The sequence below is a fragment of the Poecile atricapillus genome, chromosome 2 (genome assembly GCF_030490865.1).
Source record: "Poecile atricapillus isolate bPoeAtr1 chromosome 2, bPoeAtr1.hap1, whole genome shotgun sequence".
In the NCBI taxonomy this organism is placed as follows: Eukaryota; Metazoa; Chordata; class Aves; order Passeriformes; family Paridae; genus Poecile; species Poecile atricapillus.
Window position 1 is genome coordinate 36,928,963 of NC_081250.1, and position 20,933 is coordinate 36,949,895.

The following is a 20,933-nucleotide window of genomic DNA, read 5'->3' on the forward strand; positions in this document are numbered from 1 at the left end:
CGCGGCCCCGCACCGGGGGGGAGCGCTGCGCGGGGCCGGGGCTGACGAGCGGGGGGCTCCCGGCGCCGGAGGCGGCGCGGCGGCATCCCCATCCTCCTTCTCCTCCCTACCCTCCGCCTCCTTCCTTCCTACCTTCCCCCGGGCGCCCTCTGCACTTTCTTCTCGAACCACCCTCGTAGACAAACTTTGATGGGGAACCTCGCACCGCGCTGGAAAAATGCCGGTTATGAAGGGATTACTGGCACCCCAGAACACCTTCCTCGACACCATCGCCACCCGGTTTGACGGCACACGTGAGTCCGGGCTGGGGCTCCGGACTCCCGGAGAAGGGGATGCACGGGGGGCATTGCGCGGACGGGGGAGCTTCCTCTTCCCTCCCCTCCGCCTCCCGGGGCTTCCCTGGTACCAGAAGTCGGCAACGAGGAGGGGAGGCGAGGGAGCTCCCAGCCTCTCCCCTTCTCCTGCCTGGCTTCTCCATAGCATTGCAGGCTAGGAGGACGCCAGGTCCCCTCCGTCTTCGACGCCCTGCGCGGAGGCTCCGAGGGCGCTGAAGCCCGGCTCCCTGCAGGAAAGTTCTGCGCTGGACTGGGGCTTCCCCCGCGCCCCGGGCAGCCGGGAGACCGCCGGGGAGAGGCATGCTCAGCGCCTGGGCAGGGCTTTGGCAGGAGGTTTGGGGAAATTTGTTTTCTTAAGTACCCCCAGCCTTGAGGGGCTACGAAATCTCCCTAAAAGCTGTATTTCTGTAAATCGGGCTCAACACGGCAGCAGCTGCTGCAGGGCATTGGTGGAGGCAGGCGGGCAGGAAGGGACCCAGGGCCCCTCGGCGGCGGTGGCGGCCCGGCTGCAGGACCACGGACAGGTCCTGGCTGCAGGACCACGGACAGGTCTCGGCTGCAGGACCACGGACAGGTCCCGGCTCCGCTCGGCTCCGCTCCGCCCGCCCGGCCCCGCAGGGCAGCTCCCCCAGCCCGGCGCTGCCCTCCCCGGCACGGCTGGCGTGCTCCCCCTCCGGCGTGGGGGAGCACCCGCCTCTATCTTGACTTTTGTTTCCTCTTCAATGGGGCTCGAGCATACTGAAACAAATAAAAGGAGCATGGATAGGTAGAAGATTTGGGCCAAAATGGACCGCCTTCCCTTTAATTCCCTTTTAAGAAATCTAGACATTGATAGTAGAGGATAAAAAAACTCAGATCTGAGTTGCTGTTAGCTGTTTCTTGACTGAAAACATTGCTGTCTAATTGGTTTGATATCTTCTTGATTGAGTATTGGCATTTCCTCTATGGTTCAATTACTGTGAGATTAAGACAACTGAATTGTGATTACTGAATCAGTAAGTTGTAAAATGTCAGGAAAATGATGCAGTTACAGAGATCAATTGCAGAGAAGCACAGAACTGCATTATAACTGCTCTGCTAGTCTGAGGATACACAGATAATTATGATCCAGGGTTGTGTGTAACTGATACTTCACTATAAAGCAATCTCTCATAAGACTGCTTAGGTGTACCTTTAAGTTCCTTTGACTACAGAACTCAAAGTCCTTTCCCCCCATCCTCCAACTTTTCATTTCTACAAAGTGTATGGGTATTATTTAGTGCATATTGAAGCATGCAGCTGTTGTTAGAGTTTTGTTGCTGATACTGCCATTTGCCAGAAAAGCAGTTCTTCCCTTCTTTGTGCTCAGGACCCTCCCCCTTCACAGTGATTTCCTTTCAAAGGATGGAGCACACAACCTGTGACCTGTATGCACAAACTCTTCATGTATTCTATACTGTTCTTCAAAGATTCAATTTAGCAAGCAACATTAGTGATGATATTCAGGTCTCTTATTAAATAAAACACCAGAAAAATGTCTAATCCTCATCTTCTCAGTGACACCAACAGGCAAGTGTGGTTGAAAGCTTATTTCTTAGCTGGATTTCATACCCAAATTGAGTTGCCCTTTTAAGGCAATGATTTTACTGACCTTCCTGAAGTGAAGGACTGACTTTTTCTTAAACAAAAAACAGACCCCTCTATCTTACACTGAAATTTAGTGCTAACAACTCATTTACATTTTCCTGAGATATAATTGAAAGAGAATGTAATTACATGTTTAAGTTCACCAGAAAATACAGCATGTTATCTATTTATTATAGTCAGTGAATTATTTCTTTTTAATTATTTTTTCCAGAATTAAGGTTAAATATTGAACAGGTGTATTGTAGAAGTTGTCATTGTACAATTATTGGCATGTGAAATATTCCAGGACATTCACACGGAAAGATGTTTTATGAACTACATGGTCTTACATCTAGAAAAACTTTGTAGGATGATACTATTTTATGGAAAACTGCAGGCATGTCTCTTAACATACAGAATAGCATAACATTTCCTTTAGAGTGTTAGAGAAAAGCGATGAATCAACTTCATATCATTGAAACAAAGTTTCAGAAAGAGAAAGTATTCCAGCTCAGAAGCAGCTCATTTGCTTTGTTGCTTTGCAAATGTTAAATTTAAATATAAAATTAGTACTTTATCAGGCCAAAAAAAAAATTCAAATAAAGAAGCACAGGTTTTCAAAATGTATATACGTATCTGACCATCAAGTAGAAAAATTTAAACCAATTTATTTTTCATTTAAATTGCCTGTGTGGCTGGTATTCCTGAGCTTGCTCAGGTGGCTAAAGATAGAAATAGTACCCATGGCTAATCCTTGCAGGAATCAGTCCCATGTCTTACTAGTTTTACAGGTGATACAGTCTGTGGAAAGAGTAGGATTGATACATGGCACTGAACCTGAGGTTATGTTTCACAAACTTAGACCTCCCACATGATGATATTTAAATGTTAAAATACTGTCTCGTGTCTAATGTCCTTTTTTTTCCTTTTCTTTTTTTCTTTTTTTTTTTTTCTGTTGTTTTAATATAGTCTGTAGTTAACAGACCTCTTTTCAGTTTAAGCCTCTGGGAAGGATATATTATGTTGTCATCAGTGATAGACTAATCCACCAATGCATCTTTAATCCAGAAGAGGGATAATTCTAATTCCGGGCAAAAGTGCAAGAAGGGATTCCAGATAATATCAGAAAATATGCTTTGCTTTGCACGGAATTTTCACAATTTCATAGTCAGAACTTTTTAAACTATTCTACTGCAGTGATTTATGTATAATTAGCAGTTGTAAACTACACTATGAAATACTGCATATCTCAAAAAATGTATAAAACAAGTTCTTGGCAGGTTCTTCAGCTGCTCAGATTTCTCCCAGTAGATGTTTTTTTTTTTTTCAGTATGTTACACATAAGTATTCCTTACATATAAAACCAATAATATGCGCTAAAGAAAGAAATTAGATTAATTTTGGGGTTACTATTAGCTGTGCAGGAGATTGCAGAGGTCTCCTGCAAATTTCCCAGTACCTGTGTTGCACATGTGGAAGAGCAGCATTAAAGGTTTGCTCCTCTGGATTTCCACAGCAGAGCTCTTGGCTCTGTCTACGTGTTGCTATACCGACACTTTCTTCCAACTCAAAAATATATTTTGTATTCTTGACATCGTAATTTAAGTTAATGGTTTCTAACAATGTTTTCCCCGCCATCCAAAATATAAGCACAAAGTTATCCAAAGTATTTTTGCCCTCTCTGTTAACAATGTGTTTACTACTTATATGGAAAACAAGCATAAGAATTTTCAAATGAGTGCTTTGTGGTTTAGGGGTTTTGGTTGGTTTAGTTTTGTTTTGCTTCTTAGATTTTTTGAGACAAAATTGCATTTTCAAGTGTGAAAATATTTCAAATCTAAACCTATAATTAACCCAACCACCAAATATTATGAAACTGAATGTCTGATGTGAGTTATTTCACTTCAAGCTTTTGAATGGAAAATTTGCATACTGCTGCTTCTTTACCCTATTTAGATTAGGTAAGTCATTCAGAAATAGTTGCATGGCAGGAAATTATGTTCTTTTCTTTATATATATATATATATCCACACACATAAATATTCTGCATGCACTATTTATTTATTTAAATAGATTAACATCAAGGTGCTTGTTTCTGAAAATTTGTGAGGCTTTCTCAGGAAACAAAGTTAACAGAGACTGAGCAAATAGCCTTATTAATTCCTATTTAAAAAAGAACAATTTTGTGTATTTTTATACTATGGTTATGACAGCTGAAGTTCTATAATTATCTCCTGTCATATGTGATCAGATTCCAGATCAAGTGTGCACTTCACATTCTTATTGACAATTTTGCACTAACCTGAAGCTCAACTGAGTAAATTCCTTCTTGCCTAGTGCCAATGGTGATAATTTGTTAATTCTCTATTTACTGAACTACTTCTACATTCAAATATATTTTCCAATTAAAATCGTGCTCAAGTACCAACAAAATGATCTTAGCACCTAAGCAGCAATTTTCATAACTGTTTGAGGTTTTTTCCCCTCCCTGATAAAATGGAATCAGTTTTCTGATTGTTTTAGTTACCCTTAAGGTGTGATTGAAAGGTACCTGATGAGAACATACAGATTTAAGCATACCAAGTGTGATGTCAGCATGCTTCCTCTGCCACTGTGGGTAGAACCAGGTTCTGTCCTGTGCATCATTGTCAGCTGGTACGGAGCTAAAAGCCTTTGTATACTGTGATCTTTCCAGATTGCAGGGTCAGATTCCTCCCCCACTATTTCCCAGCTACCCCCAGCACTTGCTTTTCTGTCTCATAAACAAACTGGTGATGTCTGCTAAGTTGAGCCAATGAACTAACACTTTCTGCAACTTTGTTGTCAAATTCTCTCTCATTCAAGGTGAATCCTATCCTCTCCACACCAGTCAATGTGCTGCTTAATAGTATCACAGAAACTTCAAAAGCAGCCTCTTTGCTGCCTGGGGTTCTCCCTCAAACAGGCTCAAGGAATTGCAGCAGGGTCAGACACAGGGGATCAACAACCAAGCTTCCAGTTAATCGGACTCCAGGATCAAAATGGGCCACTTCAAAAAGATAAAATATGCCCCAATTACAGACTGGGAGCAGAGTGGCTGGAAAGCTTGGGGTGCTGGGTGATAGCTGGCTGACCATGAACCAGTGTATTCCCAGGTGGCCAAGAAGGCCACTGGCATCCTGGCCTGTGTCAGGAATCGTGGGGCCAGCAGGACCAGGGCAATGATCATAGTCCCATACAGGGCACTGGTTAGGCTGCACCTTGAGTACAGTGTCCAGGAATCCAGTCCAGGAAGGACATTGAGGTGCTGGAGTGGGCACAGAGCAGGACAATGAAGCTGGTGAAGGGTCTGGAGAGAATTTCCTGTGAGGAGCAGCTGAGAGAGCTGGGGTTGTTTAGCCTGGAGAAAAGGAGGCTCAAGGGAGACCTTATCCCTCTCTACAGCTGCCTGAAAGGAGGGTGTAGCCAGGGGGGGATTGGTCACTTCTCCCAGGCAAACAGTGACAGGACGAGAAGACACAGCCTGAAGCTGTCCTGGGAGAGGTTTAGCTTGGACATTAGAAAGAAATTCTTCGTTGTCCCTGGAGGTGTGTAAGGAAAGACAGGACATGGCACTTGGGGTAAACATGGTGGGAGGTTGGACTCGGTGATCTCAGAGGTCTTTTCGAACTGAGTTGATTCTGTGACTCTGTAAAATCCTGTGGCCAAGGAAGGGTGACTCAAACTGTGATAAGGACTGATCAAAGTCAAAGAGACTTCAAAGCAGCAACAGTGGAAAATCTGGTGGTCTGTCAAACTGTCTCTCTGAAGGAATAAGATCAGGGAAGCTGGTCTAGTTCTTTGTCATAGAGATGAAGTGAGTTGGCTTGAGGGAAATTTCCAAAGATGCTTCTATTGTTGTTCCTGTGTTAATGCAGAATGGTTTAGTGCTTTTACTCATTTCCTTGAACAAGTAAATAATGCAGTGTTGTGAATTAATAATTTGTCACTGGAAAAATATACAGTAAACACTGGAAAGAATATTGCCAGTTCTCAAATACGAGCCCCAGAAAACCAGACCTTGCCTCTCTCTGCTTTTCTCTGTAAGATGTGACAAGAACTGCACCTTGCTGTAGCTCCATTACTAAAAAAGGTAAATATGATTTTTAATATAAACCAGGGATCGGATGTTGGAACCTGTGTTGTGTTGTTGCTCTTTGATGGAAGTAACCAAGTGGTTAGATGAGGCAGCTAACTGGAAAATATTTTCCTCTTTTTTGGCACAAGTTTTGGGAGTGTAGAATATCATAATTTAAGGTCAGTTTATCTGCTTATCTTTGCTTTCAGCAGCTATAGTAACTTCTGATTCTAGCTTAAGCTGAAATTTGATCTGAAATATAGAATTGGAAGGGTTTCAAGGCATCTTAAGACCATGTTTCTTAATGTTTGAATTCTGGTCCTAAGAATCTGATTCAAGGAAAAAAAAAGTATTTAGGCATTATTTTTAATGTGCAATCACTTTAAAATCATGGAAAATGGTCATTACTGTATGTTTTATACAGAGTCAATGTTATTGATAGAGAAAATACTGATGTATTCAAATTCTTGAGTGATGTTCTGTTATTTTTTGCTAGACAGAAATAAGACAGGATGATAATTCTGCAGTTCTTCCATTCTGAGACTATATAATTCAGTAATCACACTAATCTTAGATTAGTATTATAAATATAAAGTTGGACTAATAGCACACATCATTACTTCAGAAATAAACCCTGTATTTTAATTCAAAGCAAGCATTTGAGATTTAGGAGTGAAAATAGTCATTAAATAAGGTATGTTTTCTTTCCTGAGTAACAAAAGAATATTATCTTCTGTATTGTTTTTGGGTAGAAACCTGACAGACCGTGCAGTGATCAAAACAAATCTGGTTATTTGAAGTTACATATGTATGAATGAACGTGTATTTTGTGTGAGCACAAGAAATTTTTTAGTGTTTCTAAACCTTAGATCATTATCTGAATTCCCACTACAGAGTTTCTGCAAATGTCCCCTTTTTTCTTCCCCAAACATATACTGCTTATGCATTTCAATGATCAAATAGGTTTATCCAGGAAACAGATTTCTCTTATTGTTATCATTACATTTGTACATTCAGCTTCTATTTTTTCATGTTTTCTATTTTATTTGGGCAGGTACCAATTCCATACACATTGCCAGTCATTATGGATATAAAGAAAAGATGCTCAGAGTATTTTTCAGGGCAATAAAGAATAGAAATACAACAAAAGCACTGCTTCTAGCATACATGGAAGTGTAAGCAAATAGATGTACATGGACATATTAAAATAAATCAGGCAAGGTATGGGTTTAAAGAACATTCACTGCTCTTACTACTATTCTGAGGAGATGAATTTTTGAAAGAAAAACAAGGTGCAGTCATTGCATATGCTGTAGCATGGAAAAGGTTAATAAAGGCAGTTGCTACAGCAGTTTTGCTTTATCACAAGCAAGCTCATCTTACCTTGTGTTAAACTGACTACAAGAAAAAAGCAGGTAAGGAACAACCTGCTCACAGAGTAATGTTGTTTCTTGCCCACTCAACCTAAAAATAAATAAATAAGGAAAAAAAAAAAAGGTGGCAAAGGAAAGTGGGTGGGGGAAGGGGACGCACAGCAAGATAAAGAAGCAAACAAAACATTCTCAAATCTCAGAGAGGAGAGAGACTTGCTTAACAGTAAAAAAAAAAAGCCTTCTTTTGGACTTTATCTTGCCAAGAGCTTCTGCCTCCTTCTGTTTTCTGGGACTGATAGTAGTATTCAAAGACTTTGGAACAGGTGTTGTTCTTAAAATACTAGCGCATTCAACATTGAACTTGACATTAAATATCGTCTGAGCATCCCTAAAGCTTAATGCTGACTGTCAATCATTTCAGGGACAGCTGAAGACAATTGTGATATGGAGAAATTTGTTGTCTTTCCTGTTGATCTTTTGAATAGAAAACAGGTTCCAGTGTGCCAGCACTCAATTTACTTTCTCCTCAGGCCTCACTTCTGATGACTAGGAGTCTAGAATTATTTAGCTTTTTCCTCTTTTTTAAACCTATAGAAATACAGAAGGATTCATCTGACCAGAATATACCTGAAATTCACTCTTACAACTTTTTTTTGGGTGGCCTTTCCTTTTTGCCTTCCATCTCACTCAACAGCTAGTTATGATATGTGACTAGGCATCTTATTCCAAAGCTATGCAAGAGAATTCTGAGCTCATCCTTTTGTCATTTATTTGATGTTTACAATGAGAAAATTGTCCTCAGACGAATAACTTGATTCTTTTTTTTCTCCCTCTAAATGACAGATAACTCTTGGACAAGTGATGAGTGTGCTTTTGTATAAAGTCTGCCTTTTCTCACATTTTAGTTAGGAATTTCTCACAATTTAGTTTAGGAATTTATACTGATATGAAAAACAAAAGGGAAAGTAAATTGTTTTAGAGGAAAATATTTTTGTAGAAAAAGCAACCTTCTTTGTGGAAGATCAAAAGGACTCTGAAGAGTAAAAACCTTCAAAAGTCAATAATAATCACAGTGTATCAGTGACAAGTTGTTTTCTCTTCTTTTTTGGTGATTTTTTTTAATGTTTGAATTAAAAAGTACACAATATTTTAATCCACATATTTTTTTTTAATATATGGATTAAGTTTGTGAGATCATAAGATATTCACTGCATTTATTAAACTAGATTGATTCTTTATTACTTTGAAAGTTCTTGAGATTTGGAATTTGGACTTAACATTTTCCTTTTTTTTTTGCTTCCCAAACAGTGGGAAGAAGAATGCACCTGATAAAACCTGTAGTTATAGAATTATATGTTAGGGATTTAAATAATTAAATGTTCAATGTAGAAAAGAATAGTTAATAAATATTAATGAAAGGTCTCGAGCTCCACATTTGCCAAGATTACGGAAAATTAACAGGATCACTGATTTACACAGGAATATATATAGCTGTAAGTTGTGTCTGCTTCAGTGCTGTAATAGTTGGATGAAAGCTTGGGAGGAAAAGGGTGAGAGAACAGTGTGGTTATGCACTATATTTTGGGGGCCTTTCAAGGTCTTACTGTAAACTAGTGTTTGGGATTTTTAAAGCACGGTTTTAATGGCCCTCTCAGAAGCAGAACTATGACTAAGTTATCTTCTTAGTCATGCTCAAGAGTTGCTTCTGCACTGGAAACATAAACCAGGATATTTTAGAAATCCTGACTGTCTTTACTTCCTCTTTGTATTTTTACAGGAATATTTACCCAGAGCTGTTGGTTTGTTTGGGTTTTTTTAGTTGATGTATAGTTTAGCGTTTACCAGGAGAGTGACTCTGCTGACACTGCCTTGCAGAGCTTGTGCCAGAGTGGTTAGAGCAAGGAACAGTCCATGGATCTGTTGCCAGCAGCTTCCTGCCTGGAATTCAGCAGGTGATGCTCTTCCCTTGTCCTACACTGAGTACTTTCCCTAAGGAAAGGGATGGGCTCCCCACATCAGTCACATGAACTCACTGCAGTGCAGTGTGAGACCACAGGATTCATCCTTTACACGCTTACAGGTATGCCAAAGCTTGTGATGGTTAAAGCATACTTCCAGATTTTCTTCTGATCAGGTGGTGGTTTGCATCCAACTATTTGCAATTCCTTGTAAAAGTTTGCCATTTCCCCCTCTGAATCTGTGATTTTTTTTCTTTTCAAATTCATCAGAAATTACAGTTAATTATTAATTAACTTATTTTTATACCTGTAGAGAGTAGCCATAAGTGACATCTGAATTTTGAAAAAGCAGTCTCTTATCCTTTAAGATGTATTAAGAACCTTTAAAAAAACCCAGATTATAATCAACCTTAAACACAAAATTGATTATTTTTTTTTTTAGGTTTACTTACAGAATGAACTGGACTGGTGATTGATTTTTAGGGGTAAGGGATAGTCCTGGGTGGTAAAGTGTACAAGTGATGTTTGGCCAAGAAAGAAAAAAGGAGAGAGCAGCTGTGAAGAAGCAGAGATGGATTGACTGTGGGATTGCTGAGTGAGCAGCAGGTATTGCTTTGGAATGAACCAAATCCTCCCCCACGCTGCTGATCGATCCCTGCAGCAGAGGCAGTGATCAACAACAGTCAGGATGGACAGGTGGAAATTACTGCAGACATTTAAACACATCAGTCACAATTCTTATATAAATAAAGCAGGCAGGTTTTGAACTGTGTTCGTACTGCTGTGAGCAGGATCCAGATGGGGATTTGGGATTTTGGTTCCAATTACAACTCAGTGCTAATCATGAAATTAGATAGTGGGAGTAGTAACTCTTGGAGAAATGCAGAGATTTTGCTGCCTACATCCAGTTGGAGCTATCTGGATTGCAGTTTTTCCCCCCTGCTTTTGTCCTGATTAAATAAGACAATTATGTATCAAAAATGTGCTTCCTTTTGACACCAACAGTATCTTCAGAAAAGCAGTTATCTGTCTGGACATTTCAACACTTTGTATTTCAAATATGTTTATAAATAGAGAAACATCTTTGCAGGTGATAACCTGGTTTAATCACAGAGGAATAATGCTTCAGATATGATAAATAGTTCATTTATTAATTTTTCTGCTGACATGTGTCTCCTGGGAATGATTGCTTGAACTGTCAGGGGAGCTGCAGGCCTTCTGTTTGTGTCTTTTGTGATGAATAATTGTAATGTTGCTAATTTCTGCTGAGTTTTTAGGGGGTATGCTTTTTAAACATAAATAATCACAACCTAATATTGTACCAATCTCACCTGTAATATATCAAATTACTGAAGCAATAACTTTATATAAATAGGTATGATCACTCAGAGAAAAAGGTGGAAATAAAAACAGCTGCTCTATACATTAATAAGTCAGATGTGAAGTACAGGTAAATAGTTCAACTGGCAGACTCACAAGTGACAAGCATGAGGAGTGTCTCTTCCAGGGAAGCAGCAGACTAAGTTCAGGGAAATGAGTCTTCTAAATTAATGATTAAAATAAATTATCTGGGACTGTAGTAATTATTTTGCAGTTTAGCTTTATTCTTCATCTTAAAACAAGTTTCCCTTTTATGAATTCAGTGTAGGCGAGGTTCTCTCACTGAAAGGAAGGCAAAGGCCAGAAAGCCCAACAGTAAAACTACTGTGTGACCCACACCATGATGGATGGATCTTAACAAGCTGAGTTTTAGGAGCTAAGAGAAATAATTACAAGTAAAGATAGGAGGTTAGAATTAATTGGAAGAGTATTATTAGGTTTTTCCCCAGTCTGATATGGTTGATATGTCAGTTTGCATGAACTGTCATTGAAAACAATGTTTCTAGGTGCTCTATTAAAGGTTATGAGACGTCTTCTGCCACCTTCACATATTCTGTTTTATGCTGGTATGACTTTCTAAGAGAAACAAGAATGAAGAAGGAGAAATTTTTTTTACATTTATAGAATGAAGGCATTGGCTTCTAACCTTTTTGATGCTAAGAAGTCTATAAAATTGATTGTGTTTAATTAACATATACATAACCATTTATTCAATGAACTATTTTTCTGAAGTGAAGTTAATGAGAAAGAATGCTTGCAATGGTGTTTCTTACTCTGATAGTAGCTGTTTTTTCTAGCTATTAAATTTTGACATATTGCTGAGCTGAGAACAGTGATTTTATTTCGTGTTTTAATGCTTAGAGTATTGCAGTTGTTTACACAGCACTTGAATATTTTGGTGTTCATCTATCATGGCTAATTCATGGCTTCCAGGGAGAGTCTCTGAATGGCACAATAAACTAAATGTAATAACAGAATAGTTTGCTTTTGAAAGCAGGTGTTTCCTGATAGGTTTTTCAGGCTTGGTTGTAAAATAATGCAGTGAGTGTTCTAATAGTTTGGCTGTGAAAAAAAAAACCTGAATCCTTCCTTTTTGATAGACCAGTGTTTTCTTTGGCACATAATACAATGCCATCTTGCGCCAAATGACACGGAATATCTCTGGGGCTGGTGATGAAAATTTGGATACGTCTTCCAGCCAGGCTCAGTCCAACTGCAGGGCTTGCTGTTCTGCTGCAGGGAAGCATCAATACTCTTTTTTCTGGAAACATTTTTTCCAGATAAGTCCTTGAATAACAAATCAAGCATCAGAGCTGGCATGTACATAAACAGTGTGGACACCTGACAGGAAAGGGTTGGAATTATGGCACTTTCTGACGCTCACAGACCTGTGTGTTGAGATTATGAGACAAGAGTCAAGAGCTGTGCTCTGTATTATCAAGAAAGTAAAATATTTCCAGAAATAAATCAAATTTTCTATAGAAATTTGATTTCTTTATGGTAGCACTGCTGCTCCACACTAAGGGATCTTCTTGTACACTTGTTAAATTCTCAGTAGTTCCTACATGAATTTATACTTGCGCTTAAAATCAAACATGTGATGCTATTACAGAAAACAAACCAAAACATATTTCTGATGCAAAAAAATTTTCTGCAGTTTTCAATTATCTGAAATTTTGGATCAATCCTGAAATTTCATCAGGTTTTAAGCTTTAGAAATCATTTTTACATTTTGTTACTCAAGAAATGTCATGATGAAAATAATTTCAAGATCTGTTGTAGCACCTCTGTAGTCACTCTGTTGTTAAAATATAGTGCTAGAGAACATAATAGCTACAGCAGAAGAAAAAACAGAGAAGTAAGAAAAGTGAAGTCTGTAACTTATTTTCAGAAGTACAAATTACTATGAGAGTTACAGATACAAGACTTTCACCTTATCTATTCTCTTCATGCCATGAAAGGGACATGTTTCATACCCCTAATCCTTCCTTCCTTAATCCTTTATATGAATGGATTGTTGTACATGAGAAGCACATTTCCATCCTTACTCTGTGTTTCCAAAATTACTCTTATAAAATGATATCCTGACAAGACCAGACTAGCTGGGAGTGTTAAACTTGGCTTAAACTATACTGATGACAAACAGGAAGGAACAAAGCATGGAACTAGATAAGTCTAGGCCACAGGAACTCATCTGGCATTAGAAACAGAAAATATCTCACTTTTTCTAATCTTGTAATGGTCTTAATCACAGACTTTGAAGAAATGAAGAGGATTTTTCACGACACGGGATTTGTAACAACCTACACTATGATGAAACAGCATGTCTATAAAGAGCAATTCTATCTTTACTTCCAATGCATATCTTTCAGAACATTAATGCTCTGTCAGCAAGACAAAAACTTTTCATATAAATGTGGTTTCAAATGTCCAGGAGGAAAAAATGTTCCTCTAAAAATATACTCTACTTTCCAAAAAGTTGTTCTAATGACACAGCTTTCACATAGCTTTGAGACCAAAATAAGAAAGCAAATTTCATAAATGTTTAAAAAAAAAGACTAAAGGAGGAACCCAAACAAACTTACATTGGTGAAAATGTGGCAATAATAAATTTATGTATTTTATCACTTTGATTTATTTTTATTTCAGAATTCAGGATTGCACTATTTTATCTACAACACTTTGGGAAGCATCAAAAACAGAGTGGCTTTTACTGGTATTAACTACATTTTCTGTGGAACAGCTGAATTTGTTTTCAATCTACTGAAAGTAAAAATAGAACTACTATGAATACTCTAAGGTGTCATGGTGTGTTTTCTTGCTTTCTAAATCATCAAGACCAGAACCTCCTGGAACTTCAACCAAATGCACTTATCTGTTTCTTCAATGTAGTACCTTTTCCTGTTCCTTCCATTCCAGCTGGATACCAGTGACCCAACTTGACTTTCTCCCAAGACACTTCTTGACCCAACTCAGATCAGCTGGAAAAATTTATTTTGCCATGTATGAGAGAGCTGTCCTTGAAGTGTGGGGACATTCAGTTGCTTCCTTGTTCACCAGACTAACTGTAAAAGTACTGGGAGTTTTTATTTCCATAAATAATACATTGGTTCCATACTGTTCTGTGAGAACAAGAGCATAAGCTATATAACAGAAATATAAAATCAGTGATGAGAAATGAAACCCTTTAGACCCTGGACTGGTCGGCTTTAACACATAGTGAACACAGGACCACTTCAAATGGACATCTAGCAAATTTCTTTGGATAATCCTTTTCTCCTTTTTTTTTTTTTTAATTATTAACTTTTGTTTCCTAATTTCACAAAGTGCTGAAATTCTAACATTTATTATTTGCTAAGGTACCAGATAAAAAAATCTCTTCAGCCCTTGCAAATGTATGGAAGGCGTAAAAAATTTTTCTGTGTGCCAAAGTATCCCCGTTTACCCTTGCCTTTGAGATGCTGTATGAATATTCTATAATCCAATACAAGCAAGCTGACACTGAAATTTTGTGAAAATGGGGCATCAGTAATTTCTCTCTTGGCTGTTTTATAAAGCTTATTGTATCTCTTCTTCCCTGATAAATATTGCTGAAAAGAGGCAGGGGATTTAGTGTTGAGAAGAGAGAAGATGGGGAGAAAGGAATCTGTGTATGGAAAACACAGTCACTTAAGTCCTGTTTGCTTTATTACAAGAAGCAGAAGTACATTAAAACTTTCTTGAGAGATTCAACAAGCATTGGCAATCCTAGCAGTTCAAATATCCACCTTTACAACACTCTGAAATAGATACCTAACTGATTCTGTATTGAAGCTTTCCAATTTAAGGCTTTCTTGGCTTTAGTAATGTAAAATAAATGTGATACATTAATTCTGAGCCTATTGCTGTGAGGGAGAAAATAAATCAGTTGAAATGCTCAGAAGATAGTCATATATGCTATTTGTCCTTCTTGCTATTTTAGACAGGAAGGTTTTTTAGCATTGAATACCTCTGGAAGGTATGGTGAATGTGGCACAATTTTTCTTTCCTTAACTGGTTCAAGTTATTTGCAGAATGGAGTAGAGGAAAGTGCTTTTCTTTCTTTTGTCTGCAGAGGGAATCTTGCATTCCTAATCTTTACTGCTTCTTGGATGCACTCTAATTTGAGGTCTAAAATAGACTGTATAACTCCCCTTCATAACTGCATAAAACTTATAAGAATCTCGTAATAGCTCCTCTCAAATCTCTCACATCTGGAAATAGTGAAACCAATTATCTTTGAGTTGTCTTTTTCTGCTGTTATGGAAGGATCTTGCATAACACCCTGAGAATCACACCTCTTAAGAGAACTGATGAAGAAAGAGTAGTCAAAAGCAGAGCCACCTAGTTTTTTGTCTTGCATTTTTTTTTCCATGCAGATGAACTTGAGCTAATTTCATCAATAGAAATGACTTCTTAAGTGGAATAATTTATTTCCTTGAAACTATTTAGAAATAAATGACAGTTAAATGAGTTCTCTAACAACACTCATTTTTACACTGCCTCAGCTAAATTGTATATTAGTGCACAAAATGAAGCAGCTGGAGATAGTTCTGACACTTGAGAAAAGACCCAAATTTATAGCCAAAAATTTAACTCATCTGGGTATGAAGTATATTTTTTTAGATATGTGTGATATCAGTAGCAGTCTTAATATGCACATAGTGTATTTTCTGATAATCAAACCACTATTTCAGTGTATATTCAGTTACTTAACATCTTTAATATTGCTGTATACAGTTTTGGTTTTGCCTAAAAATGCACTTGAGGAGTATGAACTTAGCTAGTTTTGCTATTAGAATCAAAGTCTGTTGCTTGTTTGGGTTTTTTAAAATACTAAAATAATGACCAATGAATCACACATTGCAAGAAACCCCTAATCTTTCTTGCAGCCTTTTGTGGTTTTCCCCATGAAAACAATTTCTTCCTAAAATAACAACATTATCTGGCATGCAGTGTCTGAACATCATGTACTTACTATGTTCTCTGTTGTTCTACGCAATGGTAAAAATTATATCAAAGTAGTTTCCGTATAAATGGAATCATTGATTTATAGCATTTTATGCCATTAAGTATTTCAAAATAGTTTTATCCACTGTTAGGAAGAGTTATGAAGTTATGCATTTATAACACAAAAATCAGCAGAACATAAATACATTTAAATATTCCTTCAGAAGCAATGATTGTAAGATGCCAGAGCTTTATCATTAACAATGAAAAATAGGAGAGCTTGGTTGCCTTGGCCTGCATTCATATGTCAATGTGCAGAAATGGGGTAATAAGGAACAAGTCCCCCTGACAGATCTCAAAATACAGATACAAAATTATTCTATACATAATCATCCATGTCTGATGAGTCAGCATGTTATATATAACTTGCAGTGCATTATTTTTTATAAGTGACTTCATTCTTAGAAATATAATTTTTCAGATAAGTCCAAGGAATTAAATAAATTTTAAACTAAAATTTGAAACTTCTGGAAGACCAAATGTTTCAGTGTCTTTATTAGGAACACACTTACTAAATGGATTGCCAGACATAGGAAAGGGATAGGCTGGTCCAGATGGTGTTTTCACCATCTGAAAAGTGTCCTTCTCTCCACTGATTAGAATACAGAAGAACAAATACCGGAAATTTGACAAGAAAAAAGGAACCACTAGTGGTCTTTTCTCTGTGTTTAAATACAGGCCACAGTTATGAAGTTCAGTCATTGAAGAGTATTGATTATTTAAATAAATTTAAAATATATTTGTGTATATGTATTACAGCACATTCTAATTGTTGCAGTGACTGAATTCAAAACCAGTTCAGAGATAAAATTTCTTTCTGACAAACCAAGTTAGTACTGATATTTGAACTTAAATCTACTGGTTATATTTCTCATCTATAGTCAGTTACATCTGCAATGTTTTGGAAGCTGTGTGCCAAATTAAAACTGGGAATAGTATTTCACAGGGTTGCTCTGATTTTACTCTAAGTCTGAACTTAATTCTGACTTTAATGAAGCTAAATTGCAAACTAAAACCCCTGTATTACCCTTGGCTTCCAATGTAGAGGTAAATGGGGTGGGTGTAGAAACAGATGAATGTCAAAAGCTGCCCACCGTAGGTTGCAAGAAAACACAGGTGGGTCAGGAGCAACTGGGTTGTTGTTTGCCACTTACCTCATGTTAGTTCATAATCCTCTAGGCCTTTGGGAGATTACTGTGGAGCAGAGCAGTCCTATAACAATGCTTCACACAGTAATAATCAGGAGAAACCTCTTTCCCAGTAAACAGAAAGAGCTCTGTGCCCCCACCAAACCATAAGCCTTTTCAGAGTGAGCCCTCTCAGGCTGGAAATACTGGCTGCTTGCCACTCTATGCTATCCACTGTTCCTCAGGAACTTGCAAGCCCAGACTTCAAAAAGGAAAGAGGGCTGAAAATGTCACTCGACAGATCAGATCTTTCACAGGTATAATATTTTCCATGGGAATGTTATCCTCATCTCTCTTGATTCGCTTGCAGCTGTGCAAGGTGTATCATTGCATAATGGGAAAATACACAGGCAGTAAGTTCATAGGAAGTATTTGAAGTCTGTGCTTTGTAACATTATTATTACTTTAATTCAAACTAATCCTGGCCTCTTGTTAATGAGTTTGAATTAAAAATGAGGTGCGCTCTGAACAACTTATAACAGTGGGTTGGAACTTTAAGGTCCTTTTGAACCCTAATCATTCTATGATTGTAAGAATAGATGTCCTATATGTCCTTTAATTTAGATCAAACCTGTATGTGTGATCCCTGTATGGTATCTGTGGTGTGTTTCACAATTGCTGGATGCATTGCACCAACCAAAATGACCTGCTAATTCCATGAATCTGCAAGACAGGTGGAGTGGGCATCGAGACCTGGTTCATTCCTGGTCTGGAATGGCAGGAAGCACTGCTGACATTGTGCATGATGTCCTGTAGCAACATGCTAGATCCAGTGAGACCACAGTAGTGTGCATTTCTGCAGTTTTTTGAAGGTAATGATCCACGTTTCATTGGTGGTCTGTCCCTCTGTAAAGGTTTTCTCCACTATTTCTGGATGTCCCATGGTCATGCTTTCTATCTTGCTCCTTCAGGAGTAAATCCATGGGTTTGTATTGGACAGAAACATAGGAAATTAAATTCTTTCCAGGTAAGAAGACTGAGTGTGGTATGAGGGCAAATCTGAGGGGAAATTAAGATAGTCCTAGGGTTGAGTAGAAAGATACCATTTTGGATTATTTAATTTATGCCTTCATTCTGGCTCTTGAGGCAGTTACAAGGCTGAGCAAATACCAAAATTCCCTAAATCAATTTTCTTCCATCCTTAAAATGAGACATCGTGTACACCTAACTTGTGAAGGGCTTTGAAGAATATTTAATGCTTTTAAAACATCTTGACAATGTGCAATGATCTACAAATATTGACTATCATTCCTTAATTATTAAGAAATTATTAATTTCCCCTCAAAATCCATTAACACTGTTATTATTTTATGTTTTGGTTACTGCTCTGAAATAATTTTTTTTCAAAAAATAATATACCAATTAAACTTAAAAAAGAAAATTATTTTTACTCTGGTCCAGACTAAATCTCCTTTGGGGTGAGTGGCCAATTCCATCAATGTCCCAGCCCTGTTTGTCAGAAGAGTAAGGTTGTGCAAAGTTCCAGGTGCTGCTTTGATATGTCACCCAGAGAGAAAAGCTGATGGTATAATATTGTTTAACTCCAGCTTAACCAAAATATTTGGTTTCTCAATTATGATGCCAGTTTTTGTTTTGTTATGGTATCTGTGTAGTTTCATATTGTCCATATATCATTACCAAAATAATTGAAACAGAAATGGGTTTATTTCCACATTATTTTCAAAGTTAATATATAATATTGTTATAACTCCTTATCATTCTATGCCTCAAATACCTTTTTCTTGGTTCCTTGTACATTTTGCTCAGCTGGAGTTGTCCATCCTTTCTTAATGCAATGTAATTTTTTTGAAAACATCACAATAAGAAACAAATAATAAAGGATCCTTCCTTTATTTTTTTCCTTTTTTCTTCTAGGTACTTCATGGTCATTTTAAAGTTGCAGTACTTACATTTTCTCCCTTTCTATGTGTGAATGCTCTACACCGATTTTCTAGGAGTCAGAGTGATACATAGATGGGGCAGATCAGGGAAATTAGTAGCTGGAAGACTAGACCTTCTATTTTCTAAAGACTGTTGAGTCTTAAGCCAAAAAAGCATGAATGTTACTCCTTCAGAGACCCATAGTATAGAAATTCTACTATCATGGACCTATTAGAATGTCACTTACTGGAATTTCCATTTTCTTCCCTTCCTTGACTTCTGAAAATCTCTTGTTTTGGTTTGTTTGGGATTTGTTAGTTTTTAGGGTTTTTTTACATCTATTTCATACTGTTCAATGTATTTTTACGTTCTTATAATGACTTTTTTGCTCTCCCATAGAGACTGGGTGTACATGGGCAGTGAAGACCATGATCACAAATGCCCTCCTCTATGGCCCTCATCCTTTCCAGCTGAACAGCTGGATGTCACTCCAGCTGTTGTTCAGTTATCCCATCCACTACTCTTGTTTAGGAAAAACTTAATTGTGCTGATTAAAAAGTATACTCAACCCTGCTGCCTCCCAACTTGTCATGGGCCGGGGCTTAGTCTCTTCTCCATTTTTGAGCTATAAGAGTTTTTCCTGGACCACTCTTTACCTCTTTGTGTATAAATCACAGGAGTGGTGGCACTTTGTCTTAATATATTCTTTAAGATTTCACCAAAAATAGTCTTTGAAATACATAAAAACAAGTCCTTATGTAATCTTAGCAAGAAAAATATCCTCTGAATTGTAAAGTAAATAATTATTTTGTGGGGATAAACTCCAGAAGTTCTCATTTATTTAAATCTTAACCTTTAAACCCTCGGGGGAAGGAAAATATATCTACGGGACACTACAGCTCAACAATAGCTTACTGTTCAGACTGAAATATTTAAAAAACTTCTATGCCTATGTGCAGCCAAAAATATATCTATAATAAATGATGAATGGTGAACCTTAAAGCAGATTTTTATTTGCAAGATGATAGGAGAAAATACCTTTTTTAAAAAAAACAATATTATAAGTCTTGTTTGCCATGCATTTTTAATAATAGGTTTTCATGTTATGTGCTACAGTTTGTGCTGCTTCTTGAACAATTTCATACAGACTTTCATATCAGGATGTGCCATAAATATCAGAGTATAAATAATCTATCATTATACAGACATTTCATAAATATTGTATGGCTGTGAAAAGAATGAGCAAGCATAACTTCTAAGACAACCTTTTGAAACATTGATAAATATATGCAACAAAAATTTGTAACATTTATTCCCAAATTGTAACAGCTACACACTGATATAATAAGGAGACAAAGTGAATGGTTAATACATGGAAAAAAAAGAGTATTTGCAGACACTGTTAGTCGTAAATACAGACTATAATTTTCTTTTCATCTATTGCAGTGCTAGATGAGAATATTACTACACTATTAATAAACCAACTAAGGAAAAAAGCTGATATATATATATACCCCACTTCTGGAAATCATGATGTTAAGTAATGGTGCTCTGTGAAATAGTCTATGAAAACTTTTTTGGGTGTATTTCCGTTAGACGATAAACATATCAAAGTGCAAAATAATCATCTAAAGAATTCTGCTCAACTATTGGTTAAAAACACAAATTCATTTTTTTCCTACTCTTATTCATTTATCACAGAACATAATTTTCTTTTTTGTGTGTGTGAATTTGAATCCTGAGTACTTCTTTGTAATTAACTACTTTAGTTTCTTAAGCATATATAATATGTAGAATTTCTTGCTGAAAACCATTCCTTTCCCTGCTATCTCTTCCAGTAATGATATGTTCCACTCACTTCTGAAATTTTGTAGACTGTAGCACTTTCCTCCTGAAAACCCTTTGATAATTTTAATAGCTTATCTTCATGTTTGTATTTTTGCTTTGGAAAAATACACAATTTCAAACTAGATGCAGATGGGGAAAATATGTGGGCAATTTATTATAAAGAGAGTTGTAAGTTAGGTTTTCCTAAATATCACATATGATTATGTCTTAGAGTCTTTCAGCCCCGTTAAATGACATGGAGA

At 37.3% G+C, this 20,933-nt stretch overlaps 1 protein-coding gene across 1 annotated transcript in view; it reads left to right on the forward strand.

Annotated features, from left to right (window-relative positions):
* Positions 1–217: 217 nt before the first annotated feature.
* KCNH8 (potassium voltage-gated channel subfamily H member 8) overlaps positions 218–20,933 on the forward strand; it is a 174,688-nt gene continuing 153,972 nt past the window's right edge. Inside the window, exon 1 of the mRNA XM_058832431.1 lies at positions 218–293. Within this exon, the coding sequence (XP_058688414.1) occupies positions 218–293 (76 nt within the window). The remainder of the gene's footprint in view (positions 294–20,933) is intronic.